Source organism: Liolophura sinensis, chromosome 6 (assembly GCF_032854445.1).
Source record: "Liolophura sinensis isolate JHLJ2023 chromosome 6, CUHK_Ljap_v2, whole genome shotgun sequence".
Lineage (NCBI taxonomy): Eukaryota > Metazoa > Mollusca > Polyplacophora > Chitonida > Chitonidae > Liolophura > Liolophura sinensis.
In genome coordinates, this window is record NC_088300.1 from 6,967,806 (window position 1) to 6,985,698 (window position 17,893).

The 17,893-nt window shown below is 41.6% G+C and overlaps 1 protein-coding gene across 1 annotated transcript in view; it reads right to left on the reverse strand.

Annotated features, from left to right (window-relative positions):
- LOC135466232 (crossover junction endonuclease MUS81-like) overlaps positions 1-17,893 on the reverse strand; it is a 30,105-nt gene that overhangs the window by 6,591 nt on the left and 5,621 nt on the right. The window contains exons 6-23 of the mRNA XM_064743635.1: positions 17,483-17,563; positions 17,013-17,093; positions 16,567-16,655; positions 16,279-16,350; positions 15,799-15,870; positions 15,415-15,486; positions 15,260-15,294; positions 15,031-15,121; positions 13,879-14,172; positions 12,742-12,815; positions 12,408-12,492; positions 10,532-10,734; positions 9,836-10,082; positions 7,082-7,203; positions 6,275-6,387; positions 4,068-4,184; positions 2,986-3,081; positions 163-288 (exon numbers count right to left, since the gene is read on the reverse strand). Of these exons, the coding sequence (XP_064599705.1) occupies positions 163-288; positions 2,986-3,081; positions 4,068-4,184; positions 6,275-6,387; positions 7,082-7,203; positions 9,836-10,082; positions 10,532-10,734; positions 12,408-12,492; positions 12,742-12,815; positions 13,879-14,172; positions 15,031-15,121; positions 15,260-15,294; positions 15,415-15,486; positions 15,799-15,870; positions 16,279-16,350; positions 16,567-16,655; positions 17,013-17,093; positions 17,483-17,563 (2,070 nt within the window). The remainder of the gene's footprint in view (positions 1-162; positions 289-2,985; positions 3,082-4,067; positions 4,185-6,274; positions 6,388-7,081; positions 7,204-9,835; positions 10,083-10,531; positions 10,735-12,407; positions 12,493-12,741; positions 12,816-13,878; positions 14,173-15,030; positions 15,122-15,259; positions 15,295-15,414; positions 15,487-15,798; positions 15,871-16,278; positions 16,351-16,566; positions 16,656-17,012; positions 17,094-17,482; positions 17,564-17,893) is intronic.

Genomic DNA, 17,893 nt, shown 5'->3' on the forward strand with positions numbered 1-17,893 from the left:
CCAAAACTTTAAATACAAATATTTTTGAATAAATAACTCAGAACCTGAGCAACTATTTCCTTCAAAAGTATAATAAATATCACTTTGACAGCCACGGAGTAAAACTGGTCAGCATGAAAACTGGTGAAACTGGTGTTGTCTTGTGTGAAGCATGAATATTACCTTTGTCTTGACACTGGCTTCATTGAACTCCTTGAACTCCATCAGACGTTGGTGCGGGTCTTTGATGTTGTAAGGTCCTGATATGTCAGGTAGAATGTCAGCAGGAAAAGCATCCAGGGTCTTGTCCTGTCACAGACACCAGAGTCTAGTTTACACTACAGCTACAAGTATATGCACATTATCTCAGTTTCTGCTCTAAAATAGTCCTTATGTAGATGTATATTGTCTGAATCTGATAAAGACACCTTTTACTGTGGTAACAAGCATCTACATGTAAGTGGTTGCTGTCAAGGCAGGGCAAAAATATATTGCTGTAAGACTGGACCAAATTAGTATTGTCACTCATTGGCTGTCATTTGGGGAAACCCACGACCATCCGCAGGTTGCTGGAAGACCTTCCCACTTACGGCCGGAGAGGAAGCCAGCATGAGCTGGACTTGAACTCACAGCGACCGCATTGGTGAGAGGCTCCTGGGTCATTACGCTGCGCTAGCGCGCTAACCGACTGAGCCACGGAGGCCCCGCTGTCATTTGAACAGTCAAAAGTCTGTCCAAGTGCAAAATGTAAACACGAGTGGGACGGCACTCTGATCACCAGCTCAAAATAAATATTACGAAAAAAAACAAACAAACACGGGTTTGTTTGAAGAAATGTATATATTACATTTATTATTTTGTGGATTCTAAATGAAAACAAATTGCTGTGAACCAATTTTGCCACTGTTCCCACTTTTGTACGCGAAAGTGTGATGAAAATGGATACAAATGCAGCATCCCAGTGAGAGGGCTTACAAAAGTTATCTCCCTTGTTTCACGTGGGTGGGGTTAACTGTCAACGGTTGATCAGTCAAGTGGCATAATTAAAGGTGATCTGTCCAGGTTGATCAAACTTTTCTCGCAAAACTGACACAGTATATACTAGAGGTATCTGAAACATGGAGTCAAAGTGATTTAAAGAATTAAAATATTAGATGTTGTAAAAAAAAAAAATAATTTCAAGGCCGACAGGCCGAGTTTTATGAAGCTTGGTATTCTCTACACGCTTATCTTCCCTTGATGTCCCCTTGGTTATGACGTCACAGTGGAGCCATGTCATTTTGTGCAGCTATGAGCTGTGCTAATCGCACACCAAATTACAATAGCATTAGTTTTCATGCCTTCCCATCGGACTCCTCCATGCGATGAAAATGGATTATTGCCATGCGATGAGACCATTTCCTGCCGAATAAGCACTCAGTTATGCTCCAACCATTTTGAGGAGGCATGTTCTGACCCAGCTTACAGTCAAAAATGTAGTTTGGAATTGGATTCCAAAGTGGACTGTAAAGTAAAAAAACTGTTTTTTCCCACATATTTGGCATACTAGCGCCATTTAAGGGCACACAAGGGATGTGAGTTTTTTTTCCTCGCAATTTTTGGTCTTAATAATATTTTTAATTTCTACAAGTAAAACAACTCACCAGATGCATTTTTTTGTTTTCATAATTTTTTTCCATAACACAGGTATACCATTCAGTTGGGTAAGGTGAGAAATAAGACCAGGACAGTCCACCTCTCAGGTGACATGGGAATCTGGCAGTAATAAGCTACATCATGTACTAGACTCTTGGAAAGTGTTGACTGCTAGGTAAAGACAGATAGTAGATTTTCTGCTTCTATTTTGCATATTAAGATTTGTTTAATATCATCAATTTTCTCCACATACATCAGTCATTTCTGTGTACTCCTTAAGGAAAGTTAGTGCCCTACATCACATCATGCCTTACACAAATGTTCAGCAGACTACACGAATGAGTTACAGACTTTTAGACTAACCTGATAATGTGATTAAAGGTGAACATCATCAAGGTAAGGAAAGCCACAGACTAACCTGATAATGTGATTAAAGGTAGAACATCATCAGGGTAAGGAAAGCCACAGAATAACCTGATAATGTGATTAAAGGTAGAACATCATCAGGGTAAGGAAAGCCACAGAATAACCTGATAATGTGATTAAAGGTAGAACATCATCAGAGTAAGGAAAGCCACAGAATAACCTGATAATGTGATTAAAGGTAGAACATCATTAGCGTGAGGAAAGCCACAGACTAACCTGATAATGTGATTAAAGGTAGAACATCATTAGGGTAAGGAAAGCCACAAAATAACCTGATAATGTGATTAAAGGTAGAACATCATCAGGGTAAGGAAAGCCACAGAATAACCTGATAATGTGATTAAAGGTAGAACAGCATCAGGGTAAGGAAAGCCACAGACTAACCTGATAATGTGACTGAAGGTAGCGCGTCATTAGGGTGAGGAAAGCCACAGACTAACCTGATAATGTGACTGAAGGTAGCGCGTCATTTGGGTGAGGAAAGCCACAGACTAACCTGATAATGTGACTGAAGGTAGCAGCATCATTAGGGTGAGGAAAGCCACAGACTAACCTGATAATGTGATTAAAGGTAGCGCGTCATTAGGGTGAGGAAAGCCACAGAATAACCTGATAATGTGATTAAAGGTAGAACATCATCAGAGTAAGGAAAGCCACAGAATAACCTGATAATGTGATTAAAGGTAGAACAGCATCAGGGTAAGGAAAGCCAAAGACTAACCTGATAATGTGACTGAAGGTAGCGCGTCATTAGGGTGAGGAAAGCCACAGACTAACCTGATAATGTGACTGAAGGTAGCGCGTCATTAGGGTGAGGAAAGCCACAGACTAACCTGATAATGTGACTGAAGGTAGCGCGTCAATAGGGTGAGGAAAGCCACAGACTAACCTGATAATGTGACTGAAGGTAGCGCGTCATTAGGGTGAGGAAAGCCACAGACTAACCTGATAATGTGACTGAAGGTAGCGCGTCATTAGGGTGAGGAAAGCCACAGACTCTTTGTTGTCTCCCGTCCTCTTCACCTGGAACCCATCAACAATCTACAACACAAAAATACAACCAGTAATCATGCCGGTGCAGTGGGAACACCACAAAGGTCCAATCCACAGTTGTGGAGATCTCAAGAAGACAGTTTCAGCTTTGATTTATTATTTATCTGATTGGTGTTTAATACTTCAGTCAAAACATTTCTTTTTATATGACAGCAGTCAGGTTACAGGCGGAGGAAACTGGTATAAACCATCAACTTTGGCAAGTTCACGTATCTGACAGACCTCTGGACATAGTGCTGTAGCCGAACAGACTAAGGAAACCTCTGGACATAATGCTGTAGCCGAACAGACTAAGGAAACCTCTGGACATAATGCTGTAGCCAAACAGACTAAGGAAACTTCTGGACATAATGCTGCAGCCAAACAGACTAAGGAAACATCTGGACATAATGCTGTAGCCAAACAGACTAAGGAAACCTCTGGACATAATGCTGTAGCCGAACAGACTAAGGCACTGACAGTCATTTTGAAACACATTTTAACCATCTAAGCCAGCGGATCACGCATTATAACCAAGGCTCTAACTAATATGAGTGTTGTCAATGTTTTGCCCAGTAGGGGTGAGATCTGGAAAATACAATATGGTTCCCACATGTACATTGCACAGGTACTTTCCCGGTAGAACAGCTATGCCATATGTCTTTTGTCAATACATACACTGTACTTACATAAAAGTATATATCTGTAAAACTGTGATATGTAGACAAAAACTGATACACAGAATTATATAAACTAATCAATTACATATTAAAACCTACATGTTCTCAAACTTTAAAAGACTCTTTTAAAAGCCTCTTCTGATATGAGGAAAATACAACCAATACCATTAGTAACATTGGTTGCCATGTAACTATGCTTACAGCCTACAGACCCTGGTCACAGATAACACTGTTGTCTGTGATAAGTAGACCTATTTACCAGCTTGAAGGAATGTATTTCAATGCCACCTTGCATTTATCAAGACATATACACACCTGTGTGTTGGCTATTGTCTGCCTGAGCCTGTCCTCTGGCATGCTGAAGTTCTGTACTGAACCATAGTCTTCTATCAGGTACATGGGACATCGCAAACCACAGCGCTTCAGGCGAAACTGAAAACATCAATGTAAGAGTTGAACATTTATTCTTATTATTTGTGCAAATTTAAAGATGATATGATGTTTAACTAGAAATTTGTTAATCAAAATTTGTACTTTTAGTCACATGACCATGAAAATACTGGTCTGGAATTCACTAATGAAAAGATTACCACAGAATTCCTATATTAAATATTTATCAATCCCCTGTTCCTTAAATTCACCCATCTAAAAGTTTGCCAATACTCTTCTCCCTGAATCCAACACCATATGCCTGGAAAATCTTCCACTCCCTGAATCCCTCAACCTACAATTAGAATCTTCTGCTCCCTGAATCTCACAAAATACACCTGGCAATCTTCTACCCCTTGAATCCCTCGCAATATGCCTGACAATCTTCTGCCCCCTGAATCCCCCACAATACACCTGGCAATCTTCTACCCCCTGAATCCCTCGCAATATGCCTGACAATCTTCTGCTCCCTGAATCCCCCACAATACACTGACAATCTTCTGCCCCCCTGAATCCCCCACAATACACCTGGCAATCTTCTGCTCAAAGAATCCCCTACAATACCATGACAATCTTCTGATCCCTGAATCCCCCACAACACACTGGCAATCTTCTGCTCAAAGAATCCCCCAAAACATGCCTGGCAATCTCCTGCTCCCTGAATCCCAAAAAATATGCCTGGCAACCTTCTGCTCCCTAAATCCCCCACAATACACTTGACAATCTTCTGATCCCTGAATCCCCCACAACACACTCACAATCTTCTGCCCCCTGAACCCCCCACAATACACTGACAACCTTCTGCTCCCTGAATCCCCCACAATACACTGACAATCTTCTGCTCCCTGAATCCCCTACAATACACTGACAATCTTCTGCCCCCTGAATCCCCCACAATACACTTGATAATCTTCTGCTCCCTGAATCCCCCACAATACACTTGATAATCTTTTGCTCCCTGAATCCCCCACAATACACTGACAATCTTCTGATCCCTGAATCCCAACAACATGCCTGGCAATCTTCTGCTCTCTGAATACCACACAACACACTTGAGAACCTTCTGCTCCCTGAATTCTTCACTAAATGTTTGTAATCTGATTTTCTGCTCCCTCAATCAGCAACTGTTCACTGATCTTCTAACTTTTAAGGTTTACTGATCTTTTCAATCCCTCAATCACCCAGCTAGAAGTTCATTTATATTGTACTCATTATCCTCTGCTCCCAGTCCTTCCTTGAACCCTCACAGCCCGTCAACATTTTGGCCCTGAATCCCCACTAAACCCACCATCCTTTTGCCCTATGAATCTCACACTAAACCCACCAACCTTTCACTCCCTGAATCCTCCACTAAAACACAATGACCTTTTGCTCCTGAAATCACCAACTATTCCCCGGCTAAACCTATCAACCTTTTGCTCCTTGAACCTCCCACTAAACCCAATAACCTTCAGCTACATGTCCCCCACTAAACCCACCAGCTTTCTGCTCCTTAAATGCCCCATTCCCCCACTAAACCCACTAACCTTCTGGTCCTTGAATCCCCAACTAAACCCACAAACCTTCTGCTCCTTAAATCCCCCATTCCCCCACTAAACCCACCAACCTTTTGGTCCTTGAATCCCACACTAAACCCACCAACCTTCTGCTCCTTAAATCCCCCATTCCCCGACTAAACCCACCAACCTTTTGGTCCTTGAATCCCCCACTAAACCCACTAACCCTTTGCTCCCTGAGTCCCCCACTAAACCCACCAACCTTTTGCTCCTTGAATCTCACATTAAATCCACCAACCTTTTGGTCCTTGAACCTCCCACTAAACCCACAAACCTTTTGCTCCTTGAGTAACCCCCCCCCTCCCAACTAAACCCATCAACTATTTGCTCATTGAATCTCACACTTAACCCACCAACCTTTTGCTCCTTGAACTTTCCACTCAACCCACCAACCTTTTGCTCCTTGAATCTCCCACTAAACCCACCAACCTTTTGCTCCTTGAATCTCCCACTAAACCCACCAACCTTTAGCTCCTTGAACCTCCCACTAAACCCACCAACCTTTAGCTCCTTGAATCTCCCACTAAACCCACCAACCTTTTGCTCCTTGAATCGACCATCAATACAGCTGCTGACGAGATCGTCCATTCTCTTCCTCTCAATGATGTGGTCCAGGACAAGTTCCCTGGCCTCAGGCTGCTTTAACTGTCCTACAGGGAACACCACATTTGTACAAGGTTAAGTCTGGACAGACACTTTCTTCTTATTCTGACTGACACTTGGTTTAAGGCAAATCCTAGAATGAATCTCCACTTGGTGACTAAACAAGAGGTTAAACTGTTTTGTTCAGAAATCCACACAACAGGGTGTTTCCTTGGTATGTTAGGGCTAAAACATGTTCAAGACTTCAATATAGAAATTAGAAATTGATCAATTCATTGACTGATTGTTACCATATTCAAGATTATTTGAATGTGATGGAGGAAGCTAGAGTGCACCAATGACAAAAATGGCAAAATGAGAGAAACGGAAGATTTTCATTCGCAAGTAATCTCCAACTAACATCAGGTGTGCCCTTTGAGCTGGCAACTACCATTTGCCACTAAAGCCTTGATATCAGTGAGGTTACATTTTGGGGAATGTAATAAATTCTCTGCCCTCGGCTGGGAAAGAAACAATAAACTAAGTGAAATAAACAACTGAATAAATCCTCATCTTAACCCTGCAGGCACATTACCTCTCCCTAAATACTTCAGTAGGGTTTCGTAATAAGGATCTGTGAAGTGCGTTACCTCCCTTCTCTGATACTGTCCAATACAGATCTACCCATGCAGGCGGCAGCCAGACCCCAGCTGTTCACCCAGCATTCTGTGATCTGTGACCTGTGATCTTCACTGATCTCACCTGATCTGCGGGGTGCTCTTTCCCGTGCCACCCAGGCAAAGTCTCCAACATGTAGCTTCCTCACTTCACAGTTAACGCCATTCTTCAGCAAATCTGCCAACAACGTCTTCCCACCACTTGTGCTGACCAACAAAATGATTCAAAACATTTTCATTAAGTGGGAAAACATTCTAAAATTGCAATACAAGTATTTTAGAGATGGCTCTCTAAACTCTCTTTACCCTGGCCTGTGGTTTTAACCCACATTTTCCGTCTAACACAAACCTGAAGGTAACTAAACAGTACAGCTCAGGCTGAAAGTCAAAACCAGGCAGGTGATTAGCGCGATCCTAGAATCTTTTTAGAAGTCTTTTAGACAGTCATCTGAGGATGGAAAATTTAGTTTGTTGATAGAATGATTTTAAAGAACTTTTGAAAGGCTAACACCATACATGAAACTTAAGTTAAATATCTGATGTGTGGCTTTTTGAATGCAACGTGGCAATCGTCTTTTAAAGTAGTGATTTACGAGTGAGTCCATTCAAGATTTGTAAGGATCACCACAGCTGCTAAAACTGCTCATTCTTCATCTCCCTTAAAGTGGACAAATATCTTTTGTTTCTTCCGAAGAAGGTTTTCCTTGTTGTGGGAGTCATTTGCCAGTAAAAATTACCTGCCATTCAGTAATTTAGCAAGCATACTTGACACTTTGATGCGGACATGCAGTGTAATAATAACAACAACAATGCAGTATTACAATAGAAATTTCATGAACAAACCTGGCAAAAAAATGAAAAGCAAGATGAAGGACAAGTTAGGTTTTGTCTGTATAATATAGCTCTTTAGAGAATTTGTAGTTTGCACCAAACCATGTAGAAAAAGCACCCACATAGCGAACACATAAGGAAAAGTTTTTCTTGCAGAAAAAGAAATAATTTCCCATTTGCACCAAGAAACTTTAATTGAATTTTTGGCTTACCAGGCACAGTGTACCCTGCTTTAAATATTTTCTTTACTGACTCTCTTTGACTACAAAATGCCATCATGGAAATAACTGCACTAATTTATGCTTAACAATACATTATTTGAACCAACACCGAGATGAAATCTGATATCAAATTTTATTTGTTAACTTGAATGAAAGTTGAAGAAAATGTATGTGAATAGCTTATACGTGTATCAATAACATATATGTTCACAATTTGTTGCTTTTTTTGGTTTGGACAATAATGTTTTGGTGTATACTATATTTGTGTAAAAGATATCATGGGTGTTAGCAGCAACAGCAAAGTGGATTATTGTAGGCTTAATTCAAATACTCACAAGTTTCACGCTGATGCCTGGGAGAAGAACTCAAGCAGTCTTAGTTGTCCAGCTGTAGACATGTTGTATTGGCATGAGTAAATAATACTCACAAGTGTCAAAACTTTATTAACTGACACGCACTGTATGGTTTTGAAAATCTTAAACAATAGAATCTAATCTAGGCTAATCTCCTGAAATAAAAAAAAACACACCAGCCACTTTGGGTTAATGGTTGAAAACACTGATAGTTGCCTACGTGCCCGTCAACCAGAAGTCGCCTATGGTGAAAAGTCTGCAGGCTGCTGATGCAAGATCCCGTCCTGAACATACATGTTTTGGGGTTATTTTTTTTTTTTGTTCTTTTGATATGAGGCTTACATGATCCTTGCTTTAATATAAATACATGATGTTATTTAGATGTATTTTTTAAATACAAACGCGACCTATGATCAGACAAAGAGTATGAAGGACCATGCAAAGGCACTGCCACACAAGACTACTGTCTGCCTGTGTTGGGGCGATGTCCCAGGCAGGAGGCGTGCTGTAGTGAAAGTGCTTTATTCACAGGAAAGTCGCGTTGGTTTGTAAAGTTTATGCGAAGATTTGTTGTCTTTGCTATTAAATATCTACTGTAAAGTTCTGTATGGCATAATATAAATGTATATCAAAATTAATACGCTGACCATCGATAGCAGTCGATGACTTCCACAGCATTTTCACACCCTCAAGTATATGACTTAATCAAGTTGAACTGATTTGGTTTACTGACGTAGGTTACATATTGCAAGATAAACTTTCCGCTTTTCACAGCTAAAATATGTTCACATAGCTGAATACACAGGGACTGCACCTTTGCTTGCAAACTAGCTTGGATAGTTAGTAGACGGAACTATATTCAGCTAGAGAGTTTGTCATGCGTCAGTAGGGCGTTATTCAGTATCTCGGAGCACGATACAAGCAATAAATAACCGACTTTTAGCCTGAGCTGTACTGTACATGTATCCAGTTAATATTAAATATTTACTGTGGAAAGTCTTTCTGATTTTTCCAGGATACTGTGACATATATTTTCACGTAATTCAAGTACTTTTGTCTAACATTAACAACAAAAATGTTATATTCCGAATACCTGCCCTTTACCGACATTATAGTTTTACTGCTAACATAAAGATGTTTAAATAGCATTCAAACAAGCCCCTGATATTGTAATGTAAAAAGTTGACGAAAACCACACTATTACAGACATACATGTAAGCACATCAATTTCATCATGCCGTTCAGAAAACACCCCAAACTCATCAAATTTCTGCATTCACAAGTACACCAAAGCTAGAACCATGTTTTTCATAAGAACAAAATAATCTAATTACTACCAGGAGCAGAATTATAAAAAAAAAAAAATTATGAGCATTCAGTGACATTTTCATTCTTTCTGTCATGGAAAATAGATGAAGAGTTAAAATAACTTACGTTTTGCCATAAAACTCTTGATTGTCCACACACAACAAGATATCAAAAGTACCCGGCTCTAAGCTAAAGGTTGGTGAGGAATGAGTCAGGGCACTCCCCTCCATTGGGCAGGGGAAGGCTACTGATGCTGTTCCTGTGTGTGGGGAAGGCTTGACCCCCAGACCTAATCTCTCTGATAAAGATGATCCCCTAGCCTCTGCCACAGGTCCTACTAAGGCTAACTTGGCCGTTGTTAGGTATGTGTTTTCTGAAAGATTAGAACACAAATTAAAGATGACATATTCAAAAGTCAGATAATTTTGATTTTTAGCCTTACTCGTACCCAGCATTTGACTACGTGAACTACAATTCTGTAAAAGAACAAAATGTCACAATGGGTTGTATGATAAGTTTTTTGTTGTCCTTAATGTTGCTTTCAGTATTAAGTTCAGTCAGTAAATGTCCCATTAAGTAAATGCATGTACATCTATGTTATATGAACATTTTAAGGTACGAGACAAACCTCCTGACTTAAACCCAACCTGAAAACGGAATGAGCTCTAATTCATCAAAAGGCTAGGGCACACAAAATATGCCAAAGTTATCCAGACATATCGTCACATGATATTATAAGTTGTTGACTGCTGAAATAGCCCTGCACTTTTAGCTTGAATTTAACACAACTTGCAGAATGCATGTAGTCTTCAGCAATGTTACCTGTGTTTTTGGAGAACTTGTTATCAGTCTTGGAAATGTCCTTCTGACAGACTTTCCTTTTCTCAGGTACAACTGTACTGGGCTCCGGTACAACTGTACTGGGCTCAGGAGTTCTACTATGAGCAATCTCTGGAGGAGTATTGGCAAAATCCTTGGCAGCCGAGTCTTCCAGGTAAGCAAAGATGTTGTCATCGTTGAGTGGCCTGGTATGTTAACATATATAAACAGATGGATTTTTTTTTCCTGATAAAAATCAGCACAAATTAACTTTTTGCTTTATGGGCAGAATGAGTCTTTTTTTAAGTAACATGGTATAAAAATAAAAACACATGACTCCATCATCTCCATTATCAAGGGCAAGGTGACGTAACCTTTACTCTAGCTCTCTAACATCAAAGGTATTTTCAACATAATAGTCAAAGCAGTAGGCCTAACCTATGACGGATAAAAGTTGTGGACTTCGGTGATGAAAACCCAAGTAATAAACATAGCTTTCTCGGAAATTGGACACACTGGAAGAATATTTCTTCCATTGCTTGAACTGTTGATACAGCAGGCCTACTACAAGGAACTCCAGCGACCTTGTTTCAATGGCCTAGCTGCAGATGCACGGCCAGTGTTTTCCTGGTTCAGGTCGTAGCCTGCCGAGGGGTTGTGCTAGTCATTTTAACCCCAAGTAAATGTTTACAAAATTACAATAGGATTGTTGTACAACTAGATTCATACTCAACTCTGGAACATATGGAAATAAATCTAAGTACCACTGAGGCTGATCTAGGAATTCGACTGTCGCTGAGATGAGAGCAGTGCTGACTTAGTTATCGAGGATGGCCGAGAAAGCAAATCGGCTTGAACACGGCGTTTCAATCATTTTACAGTGTTTTATAAGAGAAAACAGAAAAAAACATCCATTGTATGCGAGAAAGACAAAAGAAGAAAATCTAAATTCTTCAGTTGTAATAAATTCAGAGAAAAAAAATTACATGATATGATTTTAAATTAATTTTAAGCATTGTCTGGTGAGATGCCGTCTTCTTATTCCCTTAAACCTGCGGCATCCCTAATGAATTTTGTGCTGACTCTGGTATTCGTTATTTAGAAACTGCTGACTAAACGCTAAAATGAACGACCAAAAATGTACTTTTGGGTCGCGACGGTGTGCTACTCTGTGACATAATTTGTGATACCATCGTTGAATATTACACTGCTTGTTATTCAATCAACTGGTTCTATGTTTGTGGTGGTCCCTAAGTGATACAGGCCTGCCCTACAACACTTTGTGAAATGGCCTTTCGGCTACACATAGCTAAATTGTTGTAAACTATCTCAAAATGACGTCTTATGCAGCAGTTCTGTGTTATCATGTCACTTCTTGGAATGAATGGGTAAAGGTTACGTCCCAGCTTAGGGTGCCCAAACCTGACAGCAACATGTCTGATTGGAAAAACTTTCTCACGATGGCTGCCTCGACTCACACCAGCCATTTGTGCAGTATTGTCATTTTGTTCTACATGTTATTCCGTGAAATCTCATTATAATAAGAAAGTGTGATACTTTTTAGAAAGCTTGAGTATCCTGCTATTGACTGAAATATGCTTTAGCCAGGAGCTGTCTTGTCCTTTAATTTGTGAGAAATGTGGACTATCACAGCAAATTTTCCCTTCAAGATTACAAAGAGTATTGTGTGACGGATATAAGGTACTTTCTTCAATATGCTTACCTTCCTAAAGGAAAATTTTACCATGAGTTACACAATGCCAACCTAAACAAACAAGAGCATTCAACATTGCACATGTATGAAAAGTTATCAACCCATCTCCACAGCATGAATCTGTAGCACATGTAAATTATACAGAAAAACATTACTAAAAATTACCTCGATATGTCCAATTTATACTTTTTGCCAGATTTAATAAGGTCTTGATAGTTGCAGGTGATCAAGAAGCCAATTCCAATTGAGTCTAAAATAAAAAATACAAATAACACCATAACAAATAGCATCACAGGGATCTTGCCATCAACAACGAAACTTATCGTCCAGTCACAAAAGGAAACTTATTATTAAGATAACTTTATGTTAACAGGCACACAAGGAAACATTGTGTTAACAGACAGACAAGGAAACTTATCATCAGCATATACAAACAGAAACTGGCTATTAACAGACAAATGAGGAAACCTGTTATTAACAAACACACAAGGAAACTTACCATTAACAGTCACGGCGGCTTTGTTCTTATCCACAGTCTTTGACCCAGATTCTGTGACATACCAGTACTGAAACCTGAAACAAAATATTACCAGCTACATTCAATACACACATGGAGACCAGCAGGCTTTGTATGACATACTGGGTTATTTCCCTTGTCTTTTCAGTTCTTTGGGGATTCTAGCTCAAAATATGTCCTGATGACTAGAGCAACTCTGTCTATACAGGATAAAGAGAGCAGCTGCTCAGCAGGAATACAACTCTCAAAGAAAACTGAGAAAATTAATCTGCATCTTCCAACAGACAGATACACTATTCTATTTTTAAATACAATGCAACGTTTACTAAGTTATGATTCTCTAATTGCAAGCCTGAATCTCCAATTAAAAACAAATATGATTTTATTATTAAACTTTATTAATAAGTTCAGACGTTTGGTTTCCTCACTTCAGTTTATTACGAGATACATCTAACGTTATCAAATTCTGTGACAACATGATTTATGTTGATTCCCCGACAGTATAATATCTCAGAATTAGTAGCAACTTATTTCCCTTGTTTGCCCAGTATTTCATTAAGCAAGCAGAACTGGCTGTAACCTGTCTCATTCTGAACCTGTCAGCAGTCCAGTATCTGAACCCTTGCTACCTTCCCTGTAGCACCCAGTATTGGTTACCTACATTGCTCAACTAGTTTCATTGGCTGAGATATTCTCTAGACGGAGGCGTTGAATTTATAAGTTTGAACTGCTACAGAGAGTGCAATCTACAAAGGAATCTCCTGTCAGAAGCATTACTGTGCTATGATACCACATGTGCTAGGACAGTGCATTTCGTTTATGCAGTGAGGGTATCCCTTCTACGTTTTGACACATGTAGGAGTACATGGTGGGCAACACAACCATGACAACCCCCCGAAAAGTTATTGAGACAGTTTTTGGTTCTTCACGTTGCAAATAATTTCGGAGATGTTCAGCCCAAAAGCCTTCATCTATAAATTGTTGACCTGTTTGCGAAAATGACGCTCTCATGATTTAAAGAGAGATTTGCCAACAGACAATAAGAAAGCTACCTCAGAAGCAATGGCGGTGATGTGTACTTGACCCTACAAGTCAATCGTGTCAAGCATGTGGACTAACCTGTCAGCAGCCCAGTTTTGCAGAGCACTACTTGTCTCCCCTGACAAACTGGGTAATCTGGGCAAATCTGACTCTGCAGTAAAAGTCTCATGTCCAGATGTTACAGGGCCTGTGAATGATGGGGACAGGGAAAGGCCAGATGGCACAACAGCTGCCTCACTGACCTCACGCAGACTGTGGGCTAGGTCAGATGGCACAACAGCTGGAGACAGAGGTGCCTTGAAGGCAGTACCTGCGTCATTGACCTCACTCAGCTTGTGGGCTAGGTCACAACCATTCTGAGTCAAGAAATACCTGAAAAAAATAAATATTTTAAAGACACAAACCACAAACTACTACTATACAGAACCTAAATGAATAACATAATCAGCTTCTTTTTACTTATTTTGTTTTCTTCAACTTCAACCAGCATTCTGGTCATCACAAGTAAATATTTCATCACAAAAATCTCTCTATTACCTGGAGCAGGATTATTCTTGTGATTTTGAGTTTTAAGATCATCAAGTTGTCTTCATCATATGGATGATTTACCTGGAGGACCAGGCTGTGTATCTGCACCCAGGACAGATGACTTACCTGAAAGGACTACTCTCTTTGATCACCAGGCCCTTACCTATCAGTGTGCCCATGGAGGACCAGGCTGTGTATCTGCACCCAGGACAGATCACTTACCTGAAAGGACTACTCTCTTTGATCACCACACCCTTACCTATCAGCGTGCCCATGGAGGACCAGGCTGTGTATCTGCACCCAGGACAGATGACTTATCTCACAGGACTACTCTCTTTGATCACCAGGCCCTTACCTATCAGCGTGCCCATGGAGGACCAGGCTGTGTATCTGCACCCAGGACAGATGACTTACCTGAAAGGACTACTATCTTTGATCACCAGGCCCTTACGCATCAGTGTGCCCATGGAGGACCAGGCTGTGTATCTGCTCCCAAGACAGATGACTTACCTGGCAGGACTGCTCTCTTTGATCACCAGGCCCTTACGTATCAGTGTGCCCATGGAGGACCAGGCTGTGTATCTGCACCCAAGACAGATCACTTATCTCACAGGACTGCTCTCTTTGATCACCAGGCCCTTACCTATCAGCATGCCCATGGAGGACCAGGCTGTGTATCTGCACCCAGGACAGATCACTTACCTGGCAGGACTACTCTCTTTGATCACCAGGCCCTTACGTATCAGTGTGCCCATGGAGGACCAGGCTGTGTATCTGCACCCAGGACAGATCACTTACCTGGCAGGACTACTCTCTTTGATCACCAGGCCCTTACGTATCAGTGTGCCCAAGGAGGACCAGGCTGTGTATCTGCATCCAGGACAGATCACTTACCTGGCAGGACTGCTCTCTTTGATCACCAGGCCCTTACGTATCAGTGTGCCCAAGGAGGACCAGGCTGTGTATCTGCACCCAGGACAGATGACTTACCTGAAAGGACTACTCTCTTTGATCACCAGGCCCTTACGTATCAGTGTGCCCATGGAGGACCAGGCTGTGTATCTGCACCCAGGACAGATCACTTACCTGACAGGACTGCTCTCTTTGATCACCAGGCCCTTACGTATCAGTGTGCCCATGGAGGACCAGGCTGTGTATCTGCACCCAAGACAGATCACTTATCTCACAGGACTGCTCTCTTTGATCACCAGGCCCTTACCTATCAGCATGCCCATGGAGGACCAGGCTGTGTATCTGCACCCAGGACAGATCACTTACCTGGCAGGACTACTCTCTTTGATCACCAGGCCCTTACGTATCAGTGTGCCCGTGGAGGACTAGGCTGTGTATCTGCACCCAGGACAGATCACTTACCTGGCAGGACTACTCTCTTTGATCACCAGGCCCTTACGTATCAGTGTGCCCATGGAGGACCAGGCTGTATATCTGCACCCAGGACAGATCACTTACCTGGCAGGACTGCTCTCTTTGATCACCAGGCCCTTACGTATCAGTGTGCCCAAGGAGGACCAGGCTGTGTATCTGCACCCAGGACAGATGACTTACCTGAAAGGACTACTCTCTTTGATCACCAGGCCCTTACGTATCAGTGTGCCCATGGAGGACCAGACTGTGTATCTGCACCCAGGACAGATCACTTACCTGGCAGGACTGCTCTCTTTGATCACCAGGCCCTTACGTATCAGTGTGCCCATGGAGGACTAGGCTGTGTATCTGCACCCAGGACAGATCACTTATCTGAAAGGACTGCTCTCTTTGATCACCAGGCCCTTACCTATCAGCATGCCCATGGAGGACCAGGCTGTGTATCTGCACCCAGGACAGATCACTTACCTGGCAGGACTACTCTCTTTGATCACCAGGCCCTTACGTATCAGTGTGCCCATGGAGGACCAGGCTGTGTATCTGCACCCAGGACAGATCACTTACCTGGCAGGACTGCTCTCTTTGATCACCAGGCCCTTACGTATCAGTGTCCCCATGGAGGACCAGGCTGTGTATCTGCACCCAGGACAGATCACTTACCTGGCAGGACTGCTCTCTTTGATCACCAGGCCCTTACGTATCAGTGTGCCCATGGAGGACCAGGCTGTGTATCTGCACCCAGGACAGATCACTTACCTGGCAGGACTGCTCTCTTTGATCACCAGGCCCTTACATATTAGTGTGCCCATGGAGGACCAGGCTGTGTATCTGCACCCAGGACAGATCACTTACCTGGCAGGACTGCTCTCTTTGATCACCAGGCCCTTACGTATCAGTGTGCCCATGGAGGACCAGGCTGTGTATCTGCACCCAGGGTCAGGCTGCAACAGTCAACGTACTTATACAATTCGTATTGGTGTTTGAGTGCAGCATAAAAAAATTTCATTATATGACCATTTGAGACGTGCAGAAATATTTAGGAATTATTCCTTTTCCATGTCGCTTGTGTTTCCATACCTGCATGTAGTACGTGAAACTGTAAAACTTGTTCAATGACATTCTTTTTTTTTCTTTCATAAACAATTGGTGGTCAAAGTAAGTCTAATCAGGATTTAGAGCAGGAAAGTTATACCCTACAAGCTAAGCCTACCACACAGCATGAAGGTGTACATGTACTTTCATTTTGAAGCTTGCCTGACATAGGAAAGGTTATGAAGAGGGATATGAAAATGACTCACCACTGTGAAGGATTTGTCTGCTAGATGCTGAGCTTCTCTGGTTAAGTCAGCCCTGGTCATATAACCCCTCCCATTACCTCTCTGTATAAAAACAAATTTGCTTGATTCATTCCCTTAATCTCCACCAATATGAACAGCTCACTATTCACATTACACTGAAGACTAAAGTACACACAAATATCTTTACCTTTACACACCTTTGTACACCTTTGTACACCTTTATGTACATGTACACCAACTGAATTATTGGTTGATTGACTGAGCCAATAAGTCAGGCAGTGACATTTCCCCCTTCCAGAAATACTATCTTCCTGTCTTCTATCATTACTACTACAACAGGCAGATTTTTTCTTTCTTCTAAAGATTGCTAAGCTTTAATATTCAAAATTAAAGAGAAATCTGTCTCTATCAAAATCAATTCATGGATTTCGCATATTTTTGTCAACCTTGTGTGGTGGGCTAGCTATTACCTGATAGCTGCTGTAGAGGGTAAGCAGAATGGCATAAGGCCCAGACCTATAGGCAGGGATATACTCTCCACTCGACTGTCTCTGCAACACAACATCATCTAATTTAAATACTTAAAAATATCTGAAGATATAGATGCACTCCTGAGTATTACAGACTTGCAAAAGGCTGTCAGGTTTGCACAAAGGCTGCCTGGTTTGCACAGAGGCTGTCTGGTTGGTACACAAGCTGTCTGGTTTGTACACATGCTGTCTGGTTTGTACAGAGGCTGCCTGGTTTGTACAGATGCTGTCTGGTTTGTGCAGAGGCTGCCTGGTTTGTACAGAGGCTGTCTGGTTTGTACACATGCTGTCTGGTTTGTACAGAGGCTGTCTGGTTTGTACAAAAGCTGCCTGGTTTGCACAAAAGCTGTT